The 19,735-nt window shown below is 48.2% G+C and overlaps 1 protein-coding gene across 1 annotated transcript in view; it reads right to left on the bottom strand.

Annotated features, from left to right (window-relative positions):
* E23 (ABC transporter G family member E23) overlaps nt 1-19,735 on the bottom strand; it is a 140,219-nt gene that overhangs the window by 19,594 nt on the left and 100,890 nt on the right. Inside the window, exons 3-4 of the mRNA XM_076817636.1 lie at nt 2,223-2,383; nt 348-517 (exon numbers count right to left, since the gene is read on the bottom strand). Of these exons, the coding sequence (XP_076673751.1) occupies nt 348-517; nt 2,223-2,383 (331 nt within the window). The remainder of the gene's footprint in view (nt 1-347; nt 518-2,222; nt 2,384-19,735) is intronic.

Genomic DNA, 19,735 nt, shown 5'->3' with positions numbered 1-19,735 from the left:
CGTCTGACTATGTTCGCCCATTTCTACTTGCGCGCCCGACTGGGGTAACCAGCCTACGCGATGCTTGCGTGCACAGGCGGGAACACCTTCTGCTCTTTCACCAATTTCCTGTGTCGCGCGCTGGGGTTAGATCGCAGGGGTGGAATAGTATTACTTGTAATTTTGATTTCTGTCTCGATGGAATTGCAGTTTAAGATCGCGGAGATAATTGAGGTCACTGTGAACGTTCCTGATTTCGATATCCACTAAAGTTTCGCTCTGACTTAGGACACTGTTAGTTTTAACGTTTGACAACGCTGTAACTGCACTTCAGATATAGAAAAGATTTTAGGAAAATGAGGACTCACCTCGAGGGTCTGTCGCAACGTGAGATCGGGGAAGAATACATCCTGCTGCTGCACGTAGCAGATTCTTCTGCGCGATCTTTTTGTCAGCCTCTCGCGATTCAGCCAGATCTCACCCCCATCCACGCCAACGCGGCCAGACAGACAGTTCAGCAATGTCGTTTTGCCGCAGCCTTAACAGAAAGAGACGTGCCATTAGTGAAAATTGTGGGAATGCTTGTGAATCTGTTAATAAAAGCTGCAGCTACAAAATCGTCTGTGTATCATTATCCCACCCCGTTAGAAAAAATCCTGCAATCCCAGCAGAATTTCATCGAACAAATAGCTCGCAGCAGTAAATATCCAAGTTCATAGATCTACTTCGGTGGGACCGAAGCACGCTCGAGCAGATCGTGAACTTTCCTTGTCAGGCTGGTAACTGATTCACCAATTTGGTTCTAAACGCGAAAGCGTGTTTCAAAGGCGCCATCGTGTTAACTGTGGTGTCGAGAAGCGAGCCAGAATAGTACATTTCGTTCGTAGAACCGCGCTTCGTTCGCCCCGCTGAAGATATACAGGCGTCGGATGCGCGGCAGACGTTAACGACAAACCGCGAAACAGCAAAGCACGGATGATTTGTACCCGACGTGTTCGCGGGGGTGGTGGTTGTTGCCGCGGGGCTTGTTAAACGAAATATCAAGGGGAACGAGAGGAATCCCGCGATAAATATCGCCAAGAAGGGACGGGACTCGCTCGTTACGCGGACACGCGACGCGTTTAAAGATAGAAAACGCGCGAACCACGCGAACGGTCTTCTAGTGAAATCGCGATCGAGGTTTAACTCAAGTACCACTAGCAATATTCCAAATGGTTCCACGTTTCCTTAACGTATTTTCAAGAGTCTTTAAGATCCGCAGAAAAAGGATTTAGATGGAGTTGAATTGAAATTATTTGAATTTAATTGTTTGATGAGTTTAAATTAAATTTTGCTAAATAGAGACTCGAACGCAGAGCACACGCGTCACGGAGGGTGAAACTACTTCATTTGTTAACGTCCCACCAGCCAATTGGTCCTTTTTGTACGATTCTTGAAATTCATACGCGACAGTGAGTCAAGAGGGTAATTGGTGACGCAGGGTGTACCCCTTTTTCGCCACTTCGCAATCATCCGAATTTTTGGACGGGCTTCGCGCCTCTAATTCAGAGTAATTGACGTTACGGTCTCTGTTAAATAACGCTCGCTACGCGATCGAGTTTCGGTGCCTCTCTGCCGGACAATTTCGCGTGTATTTGCGTCACTAGTTTATTATGTTTCAATTCCACGTGATCTATCCTCCCTGCAAGCCTTCGTGTTCGCCAATGGCTTACCGAGTTTCTACGGGTCTCGAATTTCTCGAAGGGAAAGTAACGATACGATATAAACGTGCCTGTTAGATTGGATCGTTGGGAAAGCAGACGTGACAGTAATTATCTGTATACGTTCGGTTGCAAGGTCATAGGTTAACTAGTGTGGAATTTGCCACGGGCCTGTTACCTGCACGCACCCTCGGCGTTCCCCAATCCGTGGCTAGATACTTCGCGCCTAAAGTCCCACCCTTTGCCGATACGACATCGAATCGCTTGCTTGTCCTTTCGAATTCCCAAGCTACGATATCCACAATGGTGTATGAGGGTCATTTGAACTATTTAAAACAAATCTGTTTATGCAAATGCGACGCGGATCAACGAGGGATGATCTGTGTACCTGAATTCAATAGAAATAAAAATATGTGTCTGTGTAAATTCAAGAGAAATCAATAGAAACGTTAAGGGTAAGCAATTCCGAAACCTCTGAAAAACCAACCAAAGTCGAGCTACCTGCCTTCGCAGCATCCTTAAAACAGATAATTGCAAACGTACCCGAGGGGCCCATGATGGCCAGAACTTCGCCAGGCTTAACGACGCCCGAGACATCTCGAACGAGGGCTCGTTTATCCTTGACCACCTGCAACCCCCGGAAGATTAGCTGCACCGGACGAGAATCCAGCGGGTACACCAACTGCAACGCTGAGCTTTCCACTCTGCAACAGACAAAAGACGGGCACGATGAAACGGCTGTGTCTCGCTCCAACATCTTCCTCTCGTTATCGGGAGCGCGGGTCGGTTTTCTCGTGGAAAATTGGTACGGAGCTTCCTTTGGCGGAGGCAGCCCCTCTACGACCGTTAACAACGGAACTGTTGTTTCCAGCCGGATAAAGGGGAGGTTCTCGGAAGCTGGCTTGTAATTAATCGGGGTTCTTTCGTTTTGGGGAGGGGTCGATGAGGAAACGCGAGGGCTTCGTAGGTTCCTCGCGGAAATCGGCCTTTGGATAATAATGCACCTGGTGTGACTTTTGGTATCATTGAGGTACCTTTAAGAAATCAGAGGAATAAGAGCCGTGTGCAGCATAAAGTTGACTGTACACAAGGGCGGATCCAGAAGGGGGCGATAGCGGCGATCGCCTGCCCAAGAGTAAAGAAATTGAAAAATATTCTGACACTGTGTACTATTCTGTATAAATAATTAATGCGAATTTAATTATTTAGGTTATAGTATCAGATAGAGATATTAAAATATAAATTACAAGCAAATTTTAAATCTTGTAAAGGAAGGTTAAAAAATGTACTTAGGTACTTTTACATATTTCGCCCCCTCTAAGAAAGGCTCCTGAATCCGCCGCCGACTGTACATGAATGATAAGATACTGGAGCATCGTGATACTCAATACGGAAGAAGCTCGCGGAGGCACAAATCCCGTGGATTCCAGAGTGATACTGGGGCAGTTGACAAACACTCGGTTTCACAATAACAATGACGTCTCATCTGAGCTATTTCATGGCGGCAATTAAGACAGACACGCGCTGCGCCTCGAATCAGACCGCGACGAGTGGGATCCGACTCGAATTCAAATAGACCTCGAACAAACCACGACCGCTAAAATAAACTAACTAATCTCAGATCTCCCTATTCGCAGGTATTACAAAGAGCCGTGCGCCAAAGGGCACGATAAAATAAATAATTCGCGGGCCATTACCCCCGACATTTCACAAGGATTCTTCCCGCAGTAAATTTGATCGACGAAATTCTCCTTCGATGAAAATGGCTCGCCTTTAGTGGAAAGTCGCTTGTGCGACAAGCGCGCGAATGACAGACGGCCGGGAGTGAAATGTTTTCCGTGAAACGGCGACAAACGCGGAGGAACGCGATTAGATTGACCGCGTCACCTTTCAGCTGCACCGCGGCTGGCTGCATTCGATTGCGTCGCGCGGCGGCATCCTCCCCGTCCGCCGCGCGCTGGATGTTTCGCGTGGCGACCAGGGACGGGAAAACGGTTTCTGCAAGGCCGTTCGAAAGCTGCCGAAGCGAGGAGCAGACCGACCCGTCAATTAAGGCGATCGTGGAACATCTTCACTCGCGCCAGGCCCATATAAGCGGAATCAATCGTGCAACTTTCCAATGGGCTTCCAAGGAGAATAGGAAAGCCGACTGGCCTCGTAAAAGGGAAGTGAATCGGTCGACATCGAGCTACGGCGGAGAAATTCCAGTCGGAGATCAAATTTGGAATACCAGTATGCCGCCCGTCGCCTTTTAGAAGTATTATATTACCATCGGGCACCGCGTCGCAGCGCCTCGCCATCCACGAATATTATTCAAACGGCAGATACGTACAAACGAAACGCGACACACCCCGCGATAATGAAAAAGCTGCCGACACGTAATCCGAGCACATCGTAGTAAACACAACCACGCTACTATTTTTTACACCTGCCCTGGATGGAATTTCAGTCGAGAATATTTCACATAGCAGCCTTTCGGATGCCCCGCGGCCCGAGCATATCAGTGAGAGGTCGTCCTTAAATTACGCAAGGCTTTTTGGGTGGGGAGGGGGTCGCGAATTTCTTACGTTTTCTTACAAGGGGTGGGGGGGGGGGGGGAGTCAGGTAGCGTTTTACGTGATATTGTTTTAGCCTACTTTTCAATAAATACAAATTCTATCATTAATGTTCCAGAAAAGTAGTTTTTTGTTTTACACAAAGTGTGCAGTTAGACCTGAATTAAAGTTAGCGAAAACTGTTATTCTTTATGAAAAGAAACTAAGACCTCGTCTTTTGGGATTTGGGAGATGGTGAAACCTCATCAATGGGGTCTCAATGAGGTTTTAGTTTTTTTTCATAAAGAATAAGAGTTTTCATTAACCTTAATTTAGGTGTGGTCCGAAATTACACATTTCGTGAACACGCTCGAATTTTTTTTTACTCGATTGGAACCTCCGTTTTGGAGTTATCACTGCAGAACAAAAGAAACTTTTTTTAAAAAGCCTCTTTAATGATCCATCTGTAGCGTCATATATAATGCATATTTTTGACTAAACGAACAATTTTTTTAAAGCTTATAATGTCAATAAACTTCGTGCCAAAGAACAAGTCTCGGTTTCAATTTGTTTCTTTGTAATTAATTGAAACAGAAGTGCTTCATTTTAGATAGGAACACCTGCCTAGTATCCTTGAGAGACCACCCAAGTGTTACCAGAGAATTGCCAATGAAACGCTTGACTCCCGTACAGACCTCCACCTGTCCGAATTCCACGGAATCCCCCGGTACCAGGCCGTCACGGAACCCCATCGCCAGTGATCGTGGAGATCCACGTCAAGCCACGTGACGACGCGCGTTTACGTGACCGATCCTCCCCCGTCGTGGAATCGGAAGGGAACTAACTCAAGAGCGGCCCGTCGCGGCCGGTCGCGTCGCGATACACAAAAAGCGGGGGGTCGTTGGACAACGGAGTCAGATAATAAGTTCCCAACATGGCAGTACCACGTCATCCCGGGTTCGCTGAACTCGACGTTGCACGACAGACCCGACGACGGGGGAGGAAAGACGGGGCGACGAGAGAAGACGGGTGGGAACAGGGGATTCGGAGTGAAAGAGAGGGAAGAGGGGAAGGGACTTCGTGATATTTAGCGTCACGTTCATGTTTCTACGGAGGGATATTCCAGGGATCCGTGACGTTCGGATAAAAATCGTGTCTGCTTTCGTGGAAATTGCGCGGCATTTCTCCCCTCCGCGTTTGGTCGAGGGTAGGATTTATTGGGTGGCTCCAGGTGATTTGAATATCGTTAGGGGTTGGAGGGCTCGCACTGGCACGCTTCGCGAGCGTCTCTATTATTTGCTCGCGATGCAATTTGTCCCAATTCCTGACGAACTTCGCGAGCAGTTACTACTCATTGATTCGTTAAGTCTGACGTGGTTTCTGCGCCTCGCAGAATCCGGCCGATGCGTAAGCGTGCAAACGTCACCACGATGTTCCACGCGACTTTTTTTTTCCACAGTCATTTTCGTAATTCATTGGCTCAATGTCGGGTCGAGGTTTCGCGGGGTCAGGTCTCGTTGAAGGAAGTTCCAGGGCCCGCTACGAATTGACCCCGCTCAAGTTCGTTGAACTTGAACGCATGCAAATGGGGAGGGGAGCGACGAATTTCGGAGGCGAAGTCGATCGTTCCCGCGGCGAACGCTCGGAATCGCACCGGATTATCGTTTCCAATGATTCCCCGATCACCCAGTCACCTGACTAAGCAGCTGGAGGCAAATGTGCCTCTTACTTTTACCAGAGCCTCGTCGTCGAGAATCAGAGGGATCAGAAGTCTGAACTAAACGAGAACAAGTCGCACGGATTCCACCAGTCCGCGCGATTTCCCTCGAGTTGCCGTTTTCCCTTTCAGATTCTTCGTAAACCTCTCGTCGCGGGTGATTCCTGCAAGAGCAAAGGAGCAACGTCGCTCGAATTTCCGCGGCTCCCAAAAGAAGCAAACACGCCGATTCCGTTGCCGCTAGCAGACGAAAATATCGAGCGGGAACGTGACGCGGCCGACATCATTTCCAACAGACCAAACATTCCATTAATCAGTGGAAGCGAGGGGGCGAGTTTTCGAAAGCCGCAAAACGAGTACGAACCTTGGTAGAGGAGTCAATCACCCCAATAAAAGATCAGCCCGCCCCGAAACTGCGCGTCGTGTAGTGACAATTGAATTACGATCGATCGCCTCGATACCAGGCGTCCGAATCTTCCTTGTACTTCGATCGCGCGTGGCCGATCGACGGCCGAGGCTTCGGGACCAATTCGGTGGCGAGAGACCAAGAATGAAACCAGCCAGTGATTGCCTATGAAGCTGATTCGAGAGACTAGAGCAGCGATTCGCGGGAGGGGTTACGTCATCGTAAACAAAGACCGATGACGTGCCTCGCTGGAAGAGCGATGAACGATGCAACGTGTGCATAAAAGGGGCTGAGACGGCGGTTTCGTTAACGCACGTCGCTGGAAAGTTTATCGCGCCGTTCCTGGAGAAACGCGGGTTCAAGAATCTCGCCAAGTGGGACGAGGCTTTCGAGAAAACGCCAATTCGATTTCCAGATTTTCTTCCTCAATTTTAGCCCGTGGAAATCTCGAGGCGCGAAAATGGGGACTCTGATTAATGAATGTGGGTAGGGGAGACCGGGGCTGGTTGTCTCAAGGGGTAGGTTGACTAATTGTTAATAACTTTGCACCGATATATGCTCTACTGCGGAAAGAAGTCACTCCTACTATGCCATGCATTTATGTCCGAACCCGTGATCACACGTTTTTTTAACAGTTATCAGCGTTTGTCGAAAAATTGACTGCTTAAGTAAATATTTTTTCTTACAGATTTTGTTTTTTCACCCTCTATATAGTTACAATAGAATAAATGTTAAGTGACTATTTTAAAGTTTGTTTATTAGACGATCTATTGACATGGTGTTTTTGTTTATATATAAATAATTGAAGGCTACATAGATTATTGAGGTTAAAATGATCGGTCGGGGCTGGTTGACTAATAACGTTAATAAGGTTTAAATTGTTATTTTGTTATTCAGAAAGCGATTTTTATTCTTTGTTTAAATCTCACTATTAGGTGTCCAAAAAATCAGAATAAATGTTGATATAGAATTGGGTCTCCTCCACCCATTGGATCGAAAAATGATGAATTTAAATTACGATCTGATAATAATATTGTGATGGCTCAAAGTGGCTGACAAAAATATCGTGTCTCACACGAGACTTTAATCTCACGAGACAATTATTTACGCATTTTATTATTTTCCAATTATTTAATCTCTTCTCGCGACTATTTCCATTATTTGCCGAGATTTTTGTCTCGTGGTTAGAAGAGCCTCGTGTAAAATCTCATTGTGGATTCGCACCGTTACACCTTCAAGTCCCACATGGAAGGATAGTCCTTTTTCTCGCACAGTAGTTCCACTGTTTACGATACCAATATGGTCGACATTTGGGTTCGCGTTACTTCCCGCTGGATCAAGGGAGCCTCCCTTATCGCTCTCTCTCTTATCAGGCTTGAATCGAAGCGATTGGTTCTCGCCGAAAGCCGAATTCCGAGAGCTGGTGGCCGACAGACCGCGGGTCTATATTTATCCAGCTGAACGTTGCCTCTTATCAGGTGAACGGACCAAAACGGCCCGCTCATGCCGCTCGCTCGTTTTCTCGGGGGATCGTGGTTCAACGAACCCTGCGCACGAGTCATCCCGTATCACGGAGGTTAATTGGGGTTGTAACTTTCTCCGATCTGATTTATACCCGCGAAACATTGTCGCCCGACGGCGGCTTTCTTCTTCGTGCCCTGGCAGCTGGAATCGCGTGCAACCGTGACGAAAACGCGACTCTTTCCACGATTAGAAACGGCGAGCGCGTTGGATCGTTTCGGTGGCTTTCGTTGCAGGGCCACGTGCGAGGTTTTAATCGACTTCTTCTGATGTTGGATCAGCGATCGATCGCGCTTCAGAGTTTCCAATTGGACCTGTCTGCTGACATTTAATCGGGGATCAATTGCTGCTCAAGGTCGCCCGCTGCGTCCTCGGTGGCCTATTTTTAATTGATGGACCACGGCCGAGGGATTCGGCGGTGGCCGGTATGGATTTGCGATCTATGTTAGAGGCTTCGATGAAACGCAGCGCCACGCCTCTTGTCGAGTACGAGGTTCTCTCTGCACTCTTCGCGGAGTCCATATAGACGCTATTGGGTTAAGGAGTGAAGACAGAAGTCTCTTCCTCGCAGCAAGTAGATTAAAAAATTGTAACAAAAATATAGAGCTAGATAAATGTAACAAATAACCACGATGGACGCCAGGAGCTGCTAATAATGATCCTAAGAAAGTGGAGATCGATGGAAGACCTCCCTTCTCACTGAACAAAATGCAAGCGGGCACCCTGGAGCTCCCTACGCCAGCAAGAAGACTACTTAGATCCTAGATCATCACCAGCACCGATGCTATATTAATATTACAACGCCACTTCGTACGATACACTTGCGGACAGGGCTGCCCTCCGGGTTTCCCCCGGATTTGTCCTCTTTTTTTAGGGCGTCCGGGGGGATTTTCTGTAGTGATCCGGATTTTTCGATGCCGCTCGATGAGTCATAAATATTTTATCTGTATTTCTTGATCGCGGTTACAGTCTGTAATTCACAGAAAATTTTGTCTCGGGATATCGTAGCTAATATAAGAAGTAGCTAAAAGTGTCCGGGTTCCAATGCTCTCTGCCCAAAATTAATGATCTTACGGATGGCAGCCCTACTTGCGGATAGAGCTACGAAGATTTTCTCACAGAAACTTTTGTGCCGCTCTGTACCCCGGCAGCAAAGCCAGTTAGAAGTGTCACAGGTCGCCCAATCGTCGCAACATTTTCAACGAGAGCAATCGTATCTGGCTCGCGACCGTTTACTCCCAGTTGGTGCACGCGCGCAACAATGTTGACGTCGACTTACGCCGGCGTCGCCGGATGATCGATTCCTCGCCGTAGTTCATAAATATCCCCGGCGATATGCAGATCTCGCGGGCGCGGAACGCAACCGCCGAGCCGCTCGCTCCCAATGATCGATCTCCCCCCGTATGAATAATTATGCCGCGAAAGGCGGGTTGCCCGGCAGCGGCGGGGAGAGGGGCCGACTCGCCCTGGAATCGTCGTCGATCCTTCCATCGTAAATTTCCCACCGCGATATGCAAACACGCTTTAACGCGCATAAACGACCGCGCGCTTATCGCCCGCTCTCCGTATCACAATCGCGTAATTGACGGTAAATTGAATTATCGGTGTGTCCCCCGTCGAATCCGCTCGTCCCGCGAACCCCGCTCGCCGGTGCGCCGAGGAACTCCAGAGCCTAGAGCATCGCGTCGAGCACCTTGAACTCGTGCATGCCGACGGAACTTGGGAACACCTCCGCAGCCGCCAGGAAGCATAAAGATTCGCGTACACCCTCGATCACGAGATCTCCGCGCCACGCTTCCGATACCGCTGGCCGGTACCGTGACAAAAGCGTGTTCGAGGTCCGTTCCGCGCTCACGAGCTCGCGCGATTTCTGGAATTCCAGGTGCCCCGGCAATCTGGAGAGGAGGTAGAAAAAGGAGAACCGCGGGGTGGCCGGACGCTCGTTTGAGAGGCCGAGGCAATTTCCACGCGGCAACCGCGGGGCGAACAGTGGCGGCCGGCTGGTATCGGCCCGTAAATCGAGCTATCGAGCACATTTCGATTTTTTTTTCGCCTAGCTTGGAAAGCGTCCGTTGGGGACCGCGCGAAGCTATCTTCGCGGGTATCTTTTGCCTGGAAAGTGGGACGCCGCTGCTTGTCCGGCTCTTTTTTTTTCCATCGCCCTCCCCCGTCCTTCCCGCTCCCCCTGTCCCTCCCTCGCCCCGACGTTTTATCACATTGCTATCGCGCGTAGCTCGCAATAAGCAGCGCGGTAGAAAGTACCGGCATTTGGCGGTTGTATTTTAGCTTTCACGATCAGATAGCCGGGGCCAGCGGGCGCGTATGTACGCGGGGCCGTTTTATCGCGCACGCGCGCTTTTGCTTTCCCGTCTCTCGCGCGCCCGCCGAGTTGTCGCCGGCAATTTCGCCCGGGCGATTCTCCGGCAGCGATTCTCCGCTGGCCCCCGGCTATCGCGGTGGACGGGGGTGTCTGATTTACGGCGGACGAGGAGGGTGGCGAGCCTGTACTCGAAGTTAATAGGGAGCGCACCTCGAGCTAGGTGCTGAGAGTTGAGAACAGTGGGTGCGTCTCGATTCGGAATTAGGCCACGATCGTACGTGCGGAATGAGAGGCGCACTGGAGCGTTTAAAGTCACGTTTCCACGCGAACTAGATTCTGCTTGGGGTGGATTTAGATTTGATGCGTGGAGATAGCTTGGTCTGGATGGGATTTCAGTTTAATCGAGCTGCTGTTATGCTGGTGGGAACACGATGAATCTGAGTCGAAGAAGAAGGGAGAAAAATCGGGAGGAGTTTCTTTCAGCGAGCATCAATCTTATTAATTGGAGTTCGCGATGGAAGTTCGGGGGGAGAGATAATAACCTCCGGGTTTCTCCTCTTCAGAGAGACGAATCGAATTACGTCGATTGCAAATTGAAAAATGTCGATCGACATATTTACTCTGGGATCGTCCTTCTCCGATCAAAGTATAAATGATGCAGTCGCTGATTCTTCTATCACGAAATTCAAAGTGCTAAGGTAGGCACGCCTTATCGATTCTTTGTATCAAATATTATAGAAGAACATATAAACCTCGGCGTGTTAAAAAATCAAGCAGCGCGTTAAAAGAAAGCGCGCTTCCTCCAATTTAATCGATGCTAAAAGAGAAAGTGCGCTGCACCGTATAAAAAGATCTCGTATTCGCATCTTCACGGTGCAACTTTTAATTAGCGCTCGACATATGCTTTAGCGTCAAAGAAATCAGCTTCTGCTCTGATCCCGCGAGATCAGGTCCGAAGGTGGCCCAGCTATTTCGTGCACCTGTTCACCTCGAGTCTCCACACCGTATTGGGCACATTTAAAATCTCAGGAGCCTGCACGAATTACCCCAAATTGCATTGCACGAGATCGCGAGGTTCGAAAGTGTCCTAGGTGCAACTGCACGGCAGGGAAGCAAAGTTCTAGAGGGCAGCGTGGATTTCCTGCGAAGGTAAGAGGCAAGAGGTTGCTGAAGACGAAGAGGAACGGGACCAGAAGAGAATCGAACGGTGGTCGATGGAAGCGGCGTGGCAGAAATCGAGCAGAATATCGAAATTACACGCGTGTGCACGCGCGGCTCGGTGAGAACCGCGATAACCTCGTTTTGGGCGCAGCAAACGAAACGGGTTTCCTGCAGCCGGCTTTCGTCGTACGCCACAAACTCTCTGCACGCAGCACCGGGACGATAGAATCGCGTTTCGAACGGTTTCCACGGGCTATCTTCCACGAAATTGCATTGAATTCGATTTTCCCCGAGTCTGCGACGCTTCTCGCGGAATTAGGAATGGCGGGCGTGACGAAGATGGGAATAATCCACACGCAACTTCTACGAAGTTCTCTACAGGTTCTTCGCACCTCTGTAGAGAATTTCTGCGCCAACTGTAATCGCGAAGAGTCGAATCTTCGTCGATTAATGGCATTAATCAGGCAGAAGTAAACGAACAACAGAGCAGAGGAATGTAGAAAATGCTGCGAGCAGAGCAATAATCGGAAGAGAGAAAAGGGAACGAGTGCTCGACCACGGAGAAAAAGAAAGGGAACAGAAAAAAATAGCTCCTGGCGCAGGGAGGAGAGACGCAGGGACGCGAAAACAAAGCGTCGTAATTTTTGGGCAACGACGCGCGAATCCGCGCGCACACATCGAGGTACGCTCCTTGGTTTTCCTTGGGATCCAGGCGACGACGACCAGTCGATCGCGATGGAGATCAGCATCGAGCTAGCGATGGCATCGAATCACTTCCAACGCTTTCGTATTAAATCAAACATTCCTTGAAATGATTCTTCGAAACCCAATTAAATCCTCCACACAGCATAAGAAGCACGAATGTACCTTGAATTTCAAATGGGCGAATCCAGTGATTACCATTTTACCATGAAATGGTATATTAGACTAATATTTCCAGCACTTAGCTGTCAGAGCTGATACGCTAAGGTGCTACGACACCCTGCAGTTATAAAAGCTTATCCGCTGCATTTTTTTTAAAGAAAACTTGAAATTCAAAATCGACACTCGAGGGTGTAAACGCATCGTCGAGATTGGCAATGCAATGCAACAACTCGAAAACTATAGAGACAGGGAATGACGCGAGCCCATCGCTAGCTGCAGCGGTGCAATGCACCGAGGACGGCCGAGTGCAACGAGTATGCGTCCGCGCGAGCATGCGCGAGTGTGCGTGCTGGTAGGTGCACCAGCGTGGAGGAGAGTAAACGCAATAACTGTATCTCTGGTCCAGGGGGTCACTGTTCCACGACTACGAGGCTCCGCTCGACTGTTCTCGACTTCTTGCCGCACTGCATACACGGTGTCTCCTTCGAATCATGCGCTCTCGCACACTCCAGAGCGAAGGAGGTGTGCATTTCGCGGTGGCCATTTCCACGATGGCCACAGGAATATTGCAGAATCTCGAGGGAACCTAGTATCCATCGAATTTCGAAATAGGGGAGATTTTTTGAGATCGAGAGTTCGAGATGCTAAATATTCTCTCTATGCATAAAATCTTATTAATTATAAGATTCTCGTGACAAATTAGGAAATATTGAAATTCGTAAGTTTCTTAGAATCGTTATTTATTACACAATACGTGGAAAACGTAGGAGTTCTACCAGCTACGTTATTAACGCTCGAAAAGAATTCTTCATAATATTCATAACTTTTTACTCACAGGGGCGATCGCCACCGGTGCAGATCGATAATCGTTTGCCCTAGTTCGGCCACCCTTGCTTCTCGAAAAGTGAAAACAATCGGATGTCCACGTGTCCCTGGGCACGTTGTTTCCCTTTCACTTCTTACCACGAGACCCATATTACCCCTAGGAAGCGAGCGAGCGCGCGCACCCTTTCCCTTTCGTTTTCCCTGGCGAGTTTTCCGCCAGACTGAACGGGCGCACGGCAGAAAAGGGACTGAAAGGCGCGAGGCGAAAACCTTCCGCCTTTTTTCTTCGTCCGCGACTGCACTCGCGCGACAATATATATATTTTTTTAATCGTTACTTATCGGTACCGGCTAAACAATTATTTACTTAAACACGGAATGCAACGAAAATCGATTCTATTTCTTGAAAGACTATTACGAAAAATTCGACGAAGCTCTGTCACACATTTCTGACGGTATTCCCGAAGACTTTCGCGTTCGAATTTGTTGAATGCTCGTGGAATTTTGAATGGCGCCTAAGGGGTGCGTAAGTGAAGTCGACGTGGAAGACGTATCGAATTTAGTGTTGGCAAAAGTGACTTTCTACTTGGCATTGATCTTTCGCGAGACTCTTCGCTCGAGGATTTCAAAGTCGCTACGTTTCAATAAATTATTTCCATAGTCCCGATCTCGTGGCCGATGGAAAAAAGAATTCAATGACCCACGATGATACGACCTCGACGCGATCAAAACCTGAATATTCGCGTCGAAAAAAAAAAAAAACAAAAAGACAGTGGATCGGTCGAGGTCAGCGAGAATCACCTGGATTCGACGTTTGACGAGACGATATATTTTTTTCTTCTCTCCGTGGCCTCCGAAAATAAAGAAGACGTCTCACCCTGTACTATGGAATCGCCTGCGGCTGAGACCGACTGAACGTCCGCGATTCACGGGATACATTTATAATACGCGGGGACTAATTGGGCAGACTTTTAACCGAGCGAGCAATGAAAAATTCTTGCCCAATTTCACGTGAAATCGGCCGATCCAATCGCGTGGATTCGCGTGGATTCGCGCGAACCATCTTCCTTCTCCCTTTGTCGCTGTTTTTTTTAACCCCCCGAGGGGCAGCCGCCCACCCCTCTGCTCCTCTGGCTCCCTGCTTTTTTTTCGCTTCCCCACGGTTTACCCGGAATAATGACCCAATAACACAGCTGACCGGGATTTACGTTCACAGCCCGTGAACTGGACCCGCAAACGCGCGCGTTAACGAGTTCCCGCGAACAATGGGAAAATACGTTCGAATACCGTCGGAAGGGTGCTTAAACGCACGGGAGGATGTTGTTCGAGTATCTCGTTTAAAATCGAAACTCTAGAGGCGATGTAGAGTGAAAAGTATTCTTCCATCCGGGGCTCTGTCTTTTATAGAATTTCACAGGGATTTATTAATACAGTAATACCAATTAAAATTCAATTTTGATCTCCGTTTGATCAAGAGTGAGAATTTAACGGTGCAAAACGGAGGCTCCGGTTGTGATTTTGATTTTTGGCAGGTTCAATCCACAAAATAAATAAATAAATAAATAAAATGTTATTGAGTTTTAAGGGATCATTCCGGTTAGCGCGCCGATAAATTCAGCGATTTTCAGGAATTTATTGCGACGAAAATAATTAAAGTAATGGAATGAAACTTTTTTCTATTTATTAAACTACTTTTCTACGGTAAGTAAACGATATAAAAGTAATAAAATTATTGCTTCTCAAATGCTTTTGAAAGCGATCTTGATGACATGTTTAAAAATTCATGCCTCGCTCGTGAAGGTGATTTCAGCTGGTTAGACTTATCTGAACCCAAAAATCCGAACAGATTCTTGATCAGTATGTCTGTCGCTATCGCCGGACTATAATTAGTGATTTATCTTCAAAATTAACAAAATTGCGGGCAAAATGCAAGAAAACTGTTCTACAGCTTTTTTCTTTCGCTATTTTCGATTTTAAAAGTAGGTTAGACTCAATGAAACTACTTGGTTGTAGTCCCTGCGAGAGTCACAGGTGTGCAGAATAAGCAGTAAAATTTATAAAGCAATCGGTTCGATAGATTTTGAGATTTTATCTTCACGATGTGGATGAATGACGTTTCGGGAAAAACGCGTTCAAAGTTTTCATCTATAGAGGCTGAGCCTCTGTAGAAGCTAAAATAATCGGAATTTTTCCATGAAAATTTAACAGTACATTCTTGAGAATATATACTATCGAAAAATGTTTAAAAAAAAACGATTTTTTCAACCCGTCTAACCGGAATGACCTCTTAAGCTTGTGGTCCAAGAAGGGATGCAGTATGTACCTGCTATGTTTCACCTCTGATTTTGTTATTATTACTGTCTCTAGCGATGGCTAATATCGCTACCGATTTTGTGGACTGGAGAAAAGACGCATTACCACGTCCACGGTCACTGGAACGGCAAATCGGACGCGAGCAGAGCAGTTTCCGATCGGGCGAGGTATGGTAATGGCTGTTGCGACACTGGGGTCTACGTCATTTCGAAGGGGCACCTGATTTGTCCACGGGGAATGGCGGCCGCGGCGGTGTCTTTTAACCCACCCGGGAAATTCGATTTTTGCATAAACACGTGGGTTCGCGCGCGATCGCGTGGGCGGGTAAAGTGGGCAGAGCGGTTACGGTGTTCAACGATGCGTCATCCTTACCCACGTCGGATATTTAATCCCCTTTAGAACGGAACTAAGTCGAGCGGTCGATTCGTTCGAGCAACTACATAGCGAACTTCGGAAAATACCACGCTGATTTCCCTCCTCCCTCGTTTTCAGGGTAGGGAAAGTTGAGCAATGAAAGTTGATCGTGAAGTTAGAGAAGCATTGTTTTGTTGGGGCTGTGATCTTCAAATAACTTGATTAAATTGACGCCAAGCGTGCTTCTCCAAATTCGCCGGGAGGAGACAAGAGACTCGCGAAGAAAGTGCGCACTGATTGAAATTCTCGATTTTTGCAAAAACAAGGACGCTGAACTGCTGAACGATAACGCCGCGTTATCTCCGCCCAAAGCGAAGCACGTCAAACAAAGCGGCCTAGGCAAGTATTCTTAGCCTCGATAAAAAAAAGAAGGGAGACAGAGAAAAGTGAAAAGTTACGACTGTCATTGCAAATAAATCGCGGGAACGCGGCTCGTATTTTTTCGCCGAGCCGCGATTTTTTCTCCCCCCTCGGGGCGATAGTGGGGCTTCGAGGATATCGTCGCACATTGTTTCATTAATGTTTAGCTTATCGTATTCCAATAGGTTCCTCGCTCTTTCCGTCGTAAAAAAACTGCGCGCCGTTCGTGGCTCGCCGTTCGTCATGAAATAATAAATAATATATTCTAAACCGCTGTTCTCCATCTCCTTGGAAAAATGGGGCGGACAATTCACGCGGACCCTCGTCTAAAATGCCAACTTAACATCGGTACCCGCTGTACCTCGCTAGCTATACCATCGTAGACCGCTATCGCAGGTCGATCGAACACAATCGAACAGGCAGGAGGGGGGCGCAGAGGGCGAGGCGGAGCAGCGGAAGAGAAGAAATCTCGAGGCGAACGAGAGGGAAGCCGGGATGATACCAGAGGGGAGCGAACGAGTCGCGCGGGAGGGTCGTCGAAGGGGGAGGGAAAGCGGTGGAAAGGAGCGGGATGCGCACCGGGCGAGAGAGAAAGAGGGAGAAATCGAGGGAACGAGGGACGAGGGAGAAAGAGGGATAGAGAGAGAATTGCCAAGAATATCCGAGGGCCGATGACCCGTGACACAGTCGTATATATACTTGATATCATCACTCAACGTCCGACTTGCGCGCACGCAAGTGCACACATGTGCTCGCGGTGGTTGCACCGCGTCCAATGCAACGACTCTGCACTTTCCTCTTTTCCCATGAGAGATGCGGATCGATTCGTCGGAGCACGATTGGTTCCGCTCACCACTCAAGCAGCCACGAATTCGACGAGGGAATCTAAGAATTCAAAGGGGCGCCGCCCCCTGTTTAAAATAATTCACTCTGGCGAGATTAAAACCACCACCGTCAAATTGGCCGAAGTTTGGTTCCCGATCCTCGGTATTTGTTTGAAAGCGTAACGAAATGATCCCTGCCGTTGGAGAATTTACTCCGAGGGGATGACACCAGCCCCCGACCCTCGCGATATTTCATTTCCAAGAACCCTGCGAATCTCGTCGAATTTTTCTCGCCGCTTTCAGACGAGTCTCAGAAAACTACCCTGTGCCGCCTACGCAAGTTTCGCTTGCCCGGATCAGGCAAGGGTCGCACTGACGTCTAGGGGTGGAGTCCCGAAACTCGTTTGCCCGCGGATGGGGAGGGTCGGGACGCAACAATGCGACGATAAAACCGTCTGCGTCGCCGACGGGAGAATATTTGCCCCGACGGTGCGCGACTTGGGTCTGAAGGTCGTCGTTCGTCCGTCGAACGCCGAGAAGTGGGGCTTTATGGCGGGAGAAAGCAATTCGGCTTGATAGCCAGTGGACCAATGATTCCCGTCGTAATCGTAATTGCGCTGTGAAATATTTTCGCGTAATTGCCGCGCAGACGGATCGTCCGACACGTTCTGACGTATCTGGTAACCCATTACCCTTCTTTCCACCGTTTTACGTCCTTTTTTTTCGCGTCTGACGTGCGCACTGGGGTGAGTCACGGTGGTCGCGGAGGATTAGCCTGTTCTTGAAAAAGCTCCTCTACTTTCCAGCTTGACGTCGCCAATAAAGCGACGATAGATGGCGACGCGATCGTAGATAGTTAGTGGATAAAGATTCGGAGGACGTAGAAGGCAATTAGGTGCTCCGAAGTTTCGTGGCGAGAAGTTTCGCTGAATATTGGGGGCGGTGAAACTTTTTGCCAGCTGGCCTAAATAGAAGGCTTGAAAATGGAGATCGAATCGTGGAAACTTGGTGGCGAAAGAATACGAATGAAATTGGGGGAAGTTACAACCGAAGACAGCCTTCGCATATACCGCGCTTCGGGCGCGAAATACCGCCCCAGGTCCCTGTAATGGGAATTGACTTTTATCCAAGGGGAAAGCGCGAAAGTTAAGGGGTTAAATGTAACGGCGCAATTTCTTCGGCGCTGTTTGAAGCGACTTTACGAGTTCTCCTCGTCGTTGGCCACGTTTTTACGAGTAAAGTCGTACCTCGGGGCAGCCGTGAGGGATAACGAAACCGACGTGGACGAAGCGTGAAATGGATTTCTCTGTCTGACAGTGTCCACGGTTCTTACCTGCAATCACAAAAACGGGAGACACGAAATTAGGGAGACTCGTTCACTCTTAATCGGGCGGTTCGCGCAAAATTAATAAGTTCCTCGCCGAGCAGAGGCGGGATGTAAGAATGGGCCGAGATTCGACGCGAAGAATGCTGCATGTGCGAATAAAAATTGCGACGGTAAAAGCTAAGAATAGCCTAAACACCAACGATAAAAGTTTTTTTTTCGACTTGACGGTGATTCTTTGAACCAGTCTGTGCAGCTTTGCGCTTGAAACCCCTCAAGGGTAAGGCGGAGAATGTCGTATCGCATTTAGCAAGTATTAAATTCCAATGTATCGCGAGGACAATTCTTCGAGAATAACTAATCGATAGAAATCCGATTGCGCAACAATTTCCCTGTCACGGTTCATTGGGACTCGAGGCACAGAAATGGAGCGCAGCGAAGGAAAGCGGGAAAAAAGTGGATGATTAACATTGATCGACGAAGATTCATAACGCGAAATAACACGGAAAAACTCGAATGAAAGGCATTAGTTATCCCCGACGACGAGCAGCCATTAAAATCGCAACGCGTTCGCGTAGCTTCATCATCGTCATCGTGATAGATCGTGGCGAAGAATCATCGTGTCCACGGCGAAAACTTGCCTATCATTTACAGGCTGTTCCAGGTTGGAAAAACTGTTGGGACCCATGCGTCGCGCATAAAAGGCCCCTGAAAAATTGTCCCCACTGCGGTATAAAACGTTTGAAAGATAGTAATAATAAATAAATTAAAGCCACCATAAAATTGCAACTTTTTCATTCATTTCTGCGACCCTCGGTCGTTCGACTTCCTAATCCTTGATATTAACTACTTAGAAGAAGCTTTCTATAAAGCGAGTGCACAGGAGGCTGTTCCTAGGAGTTCGAAGGCGAAACGACAGGTTGAAAATTAAAGGAAAATGCCACTCGAGAGGAACGGGGATCAGAGAAGTTAGAAGTACAGCTGTAGACTGTAGAGGCTTTCCAAATCTTCTACGTGTGCTTTTGAAACGTGCGGTAGGTGTGCCTGGAAGGCTGCCGCCTCTGATTGCCGTCGCGTTTTTCGTAGTTTTATTCTACTGGCTTTCGAGCATCGTTACGATCTCGGACGAAAAATGCTCGATACTCGTTACTATCTCGTCGAACCTCATCGCTCTCTCGTGTCCCTCCGCTCCTACCACTTGCCTGGTCTCCGAAGGATCCTACTTCACCCATTTATCTAACGAATTGGACGAATTCAACGAGGATACCCCTTGATTATCCTCCGCCTCTCGGATTCATCTTAGGACTTCATTTCCATTCCATAAATCGTCAACTGCGAATCAACGGATCACGGTCTAAAAGTGTTCTAACCGCCCATTACATCTGTCGTTAACAAGCTGCTCAGATTCTGCCAGAATAGCCTTGCATCTTCTGAATTTTAAAAGTCCATCTAGAAATTCCTTATTCGCAAAGTT

This window comes from Andrena cerasifolii, chromosome 8, assembly GCF_050908995.1.
Source record: "Andrena cerasifolii isolate SP2316 chromosome 8, iyAndCera1_principal, whole genome shotgun sequence".
In the NCBI taxonomy this organism is placed as follows: domain Eukaryota; kingdom Metazoa; phylum Arthropoda; class Insecta; order Hymenoptera; family Andrenidae; genus Andrena; species Andrena cerasifolii.
The sequence above is the reverse complement of the archived record's forward strand: the minus strand, read 5'-3'. Positions and strand labels throughout refer to the sequence as shown.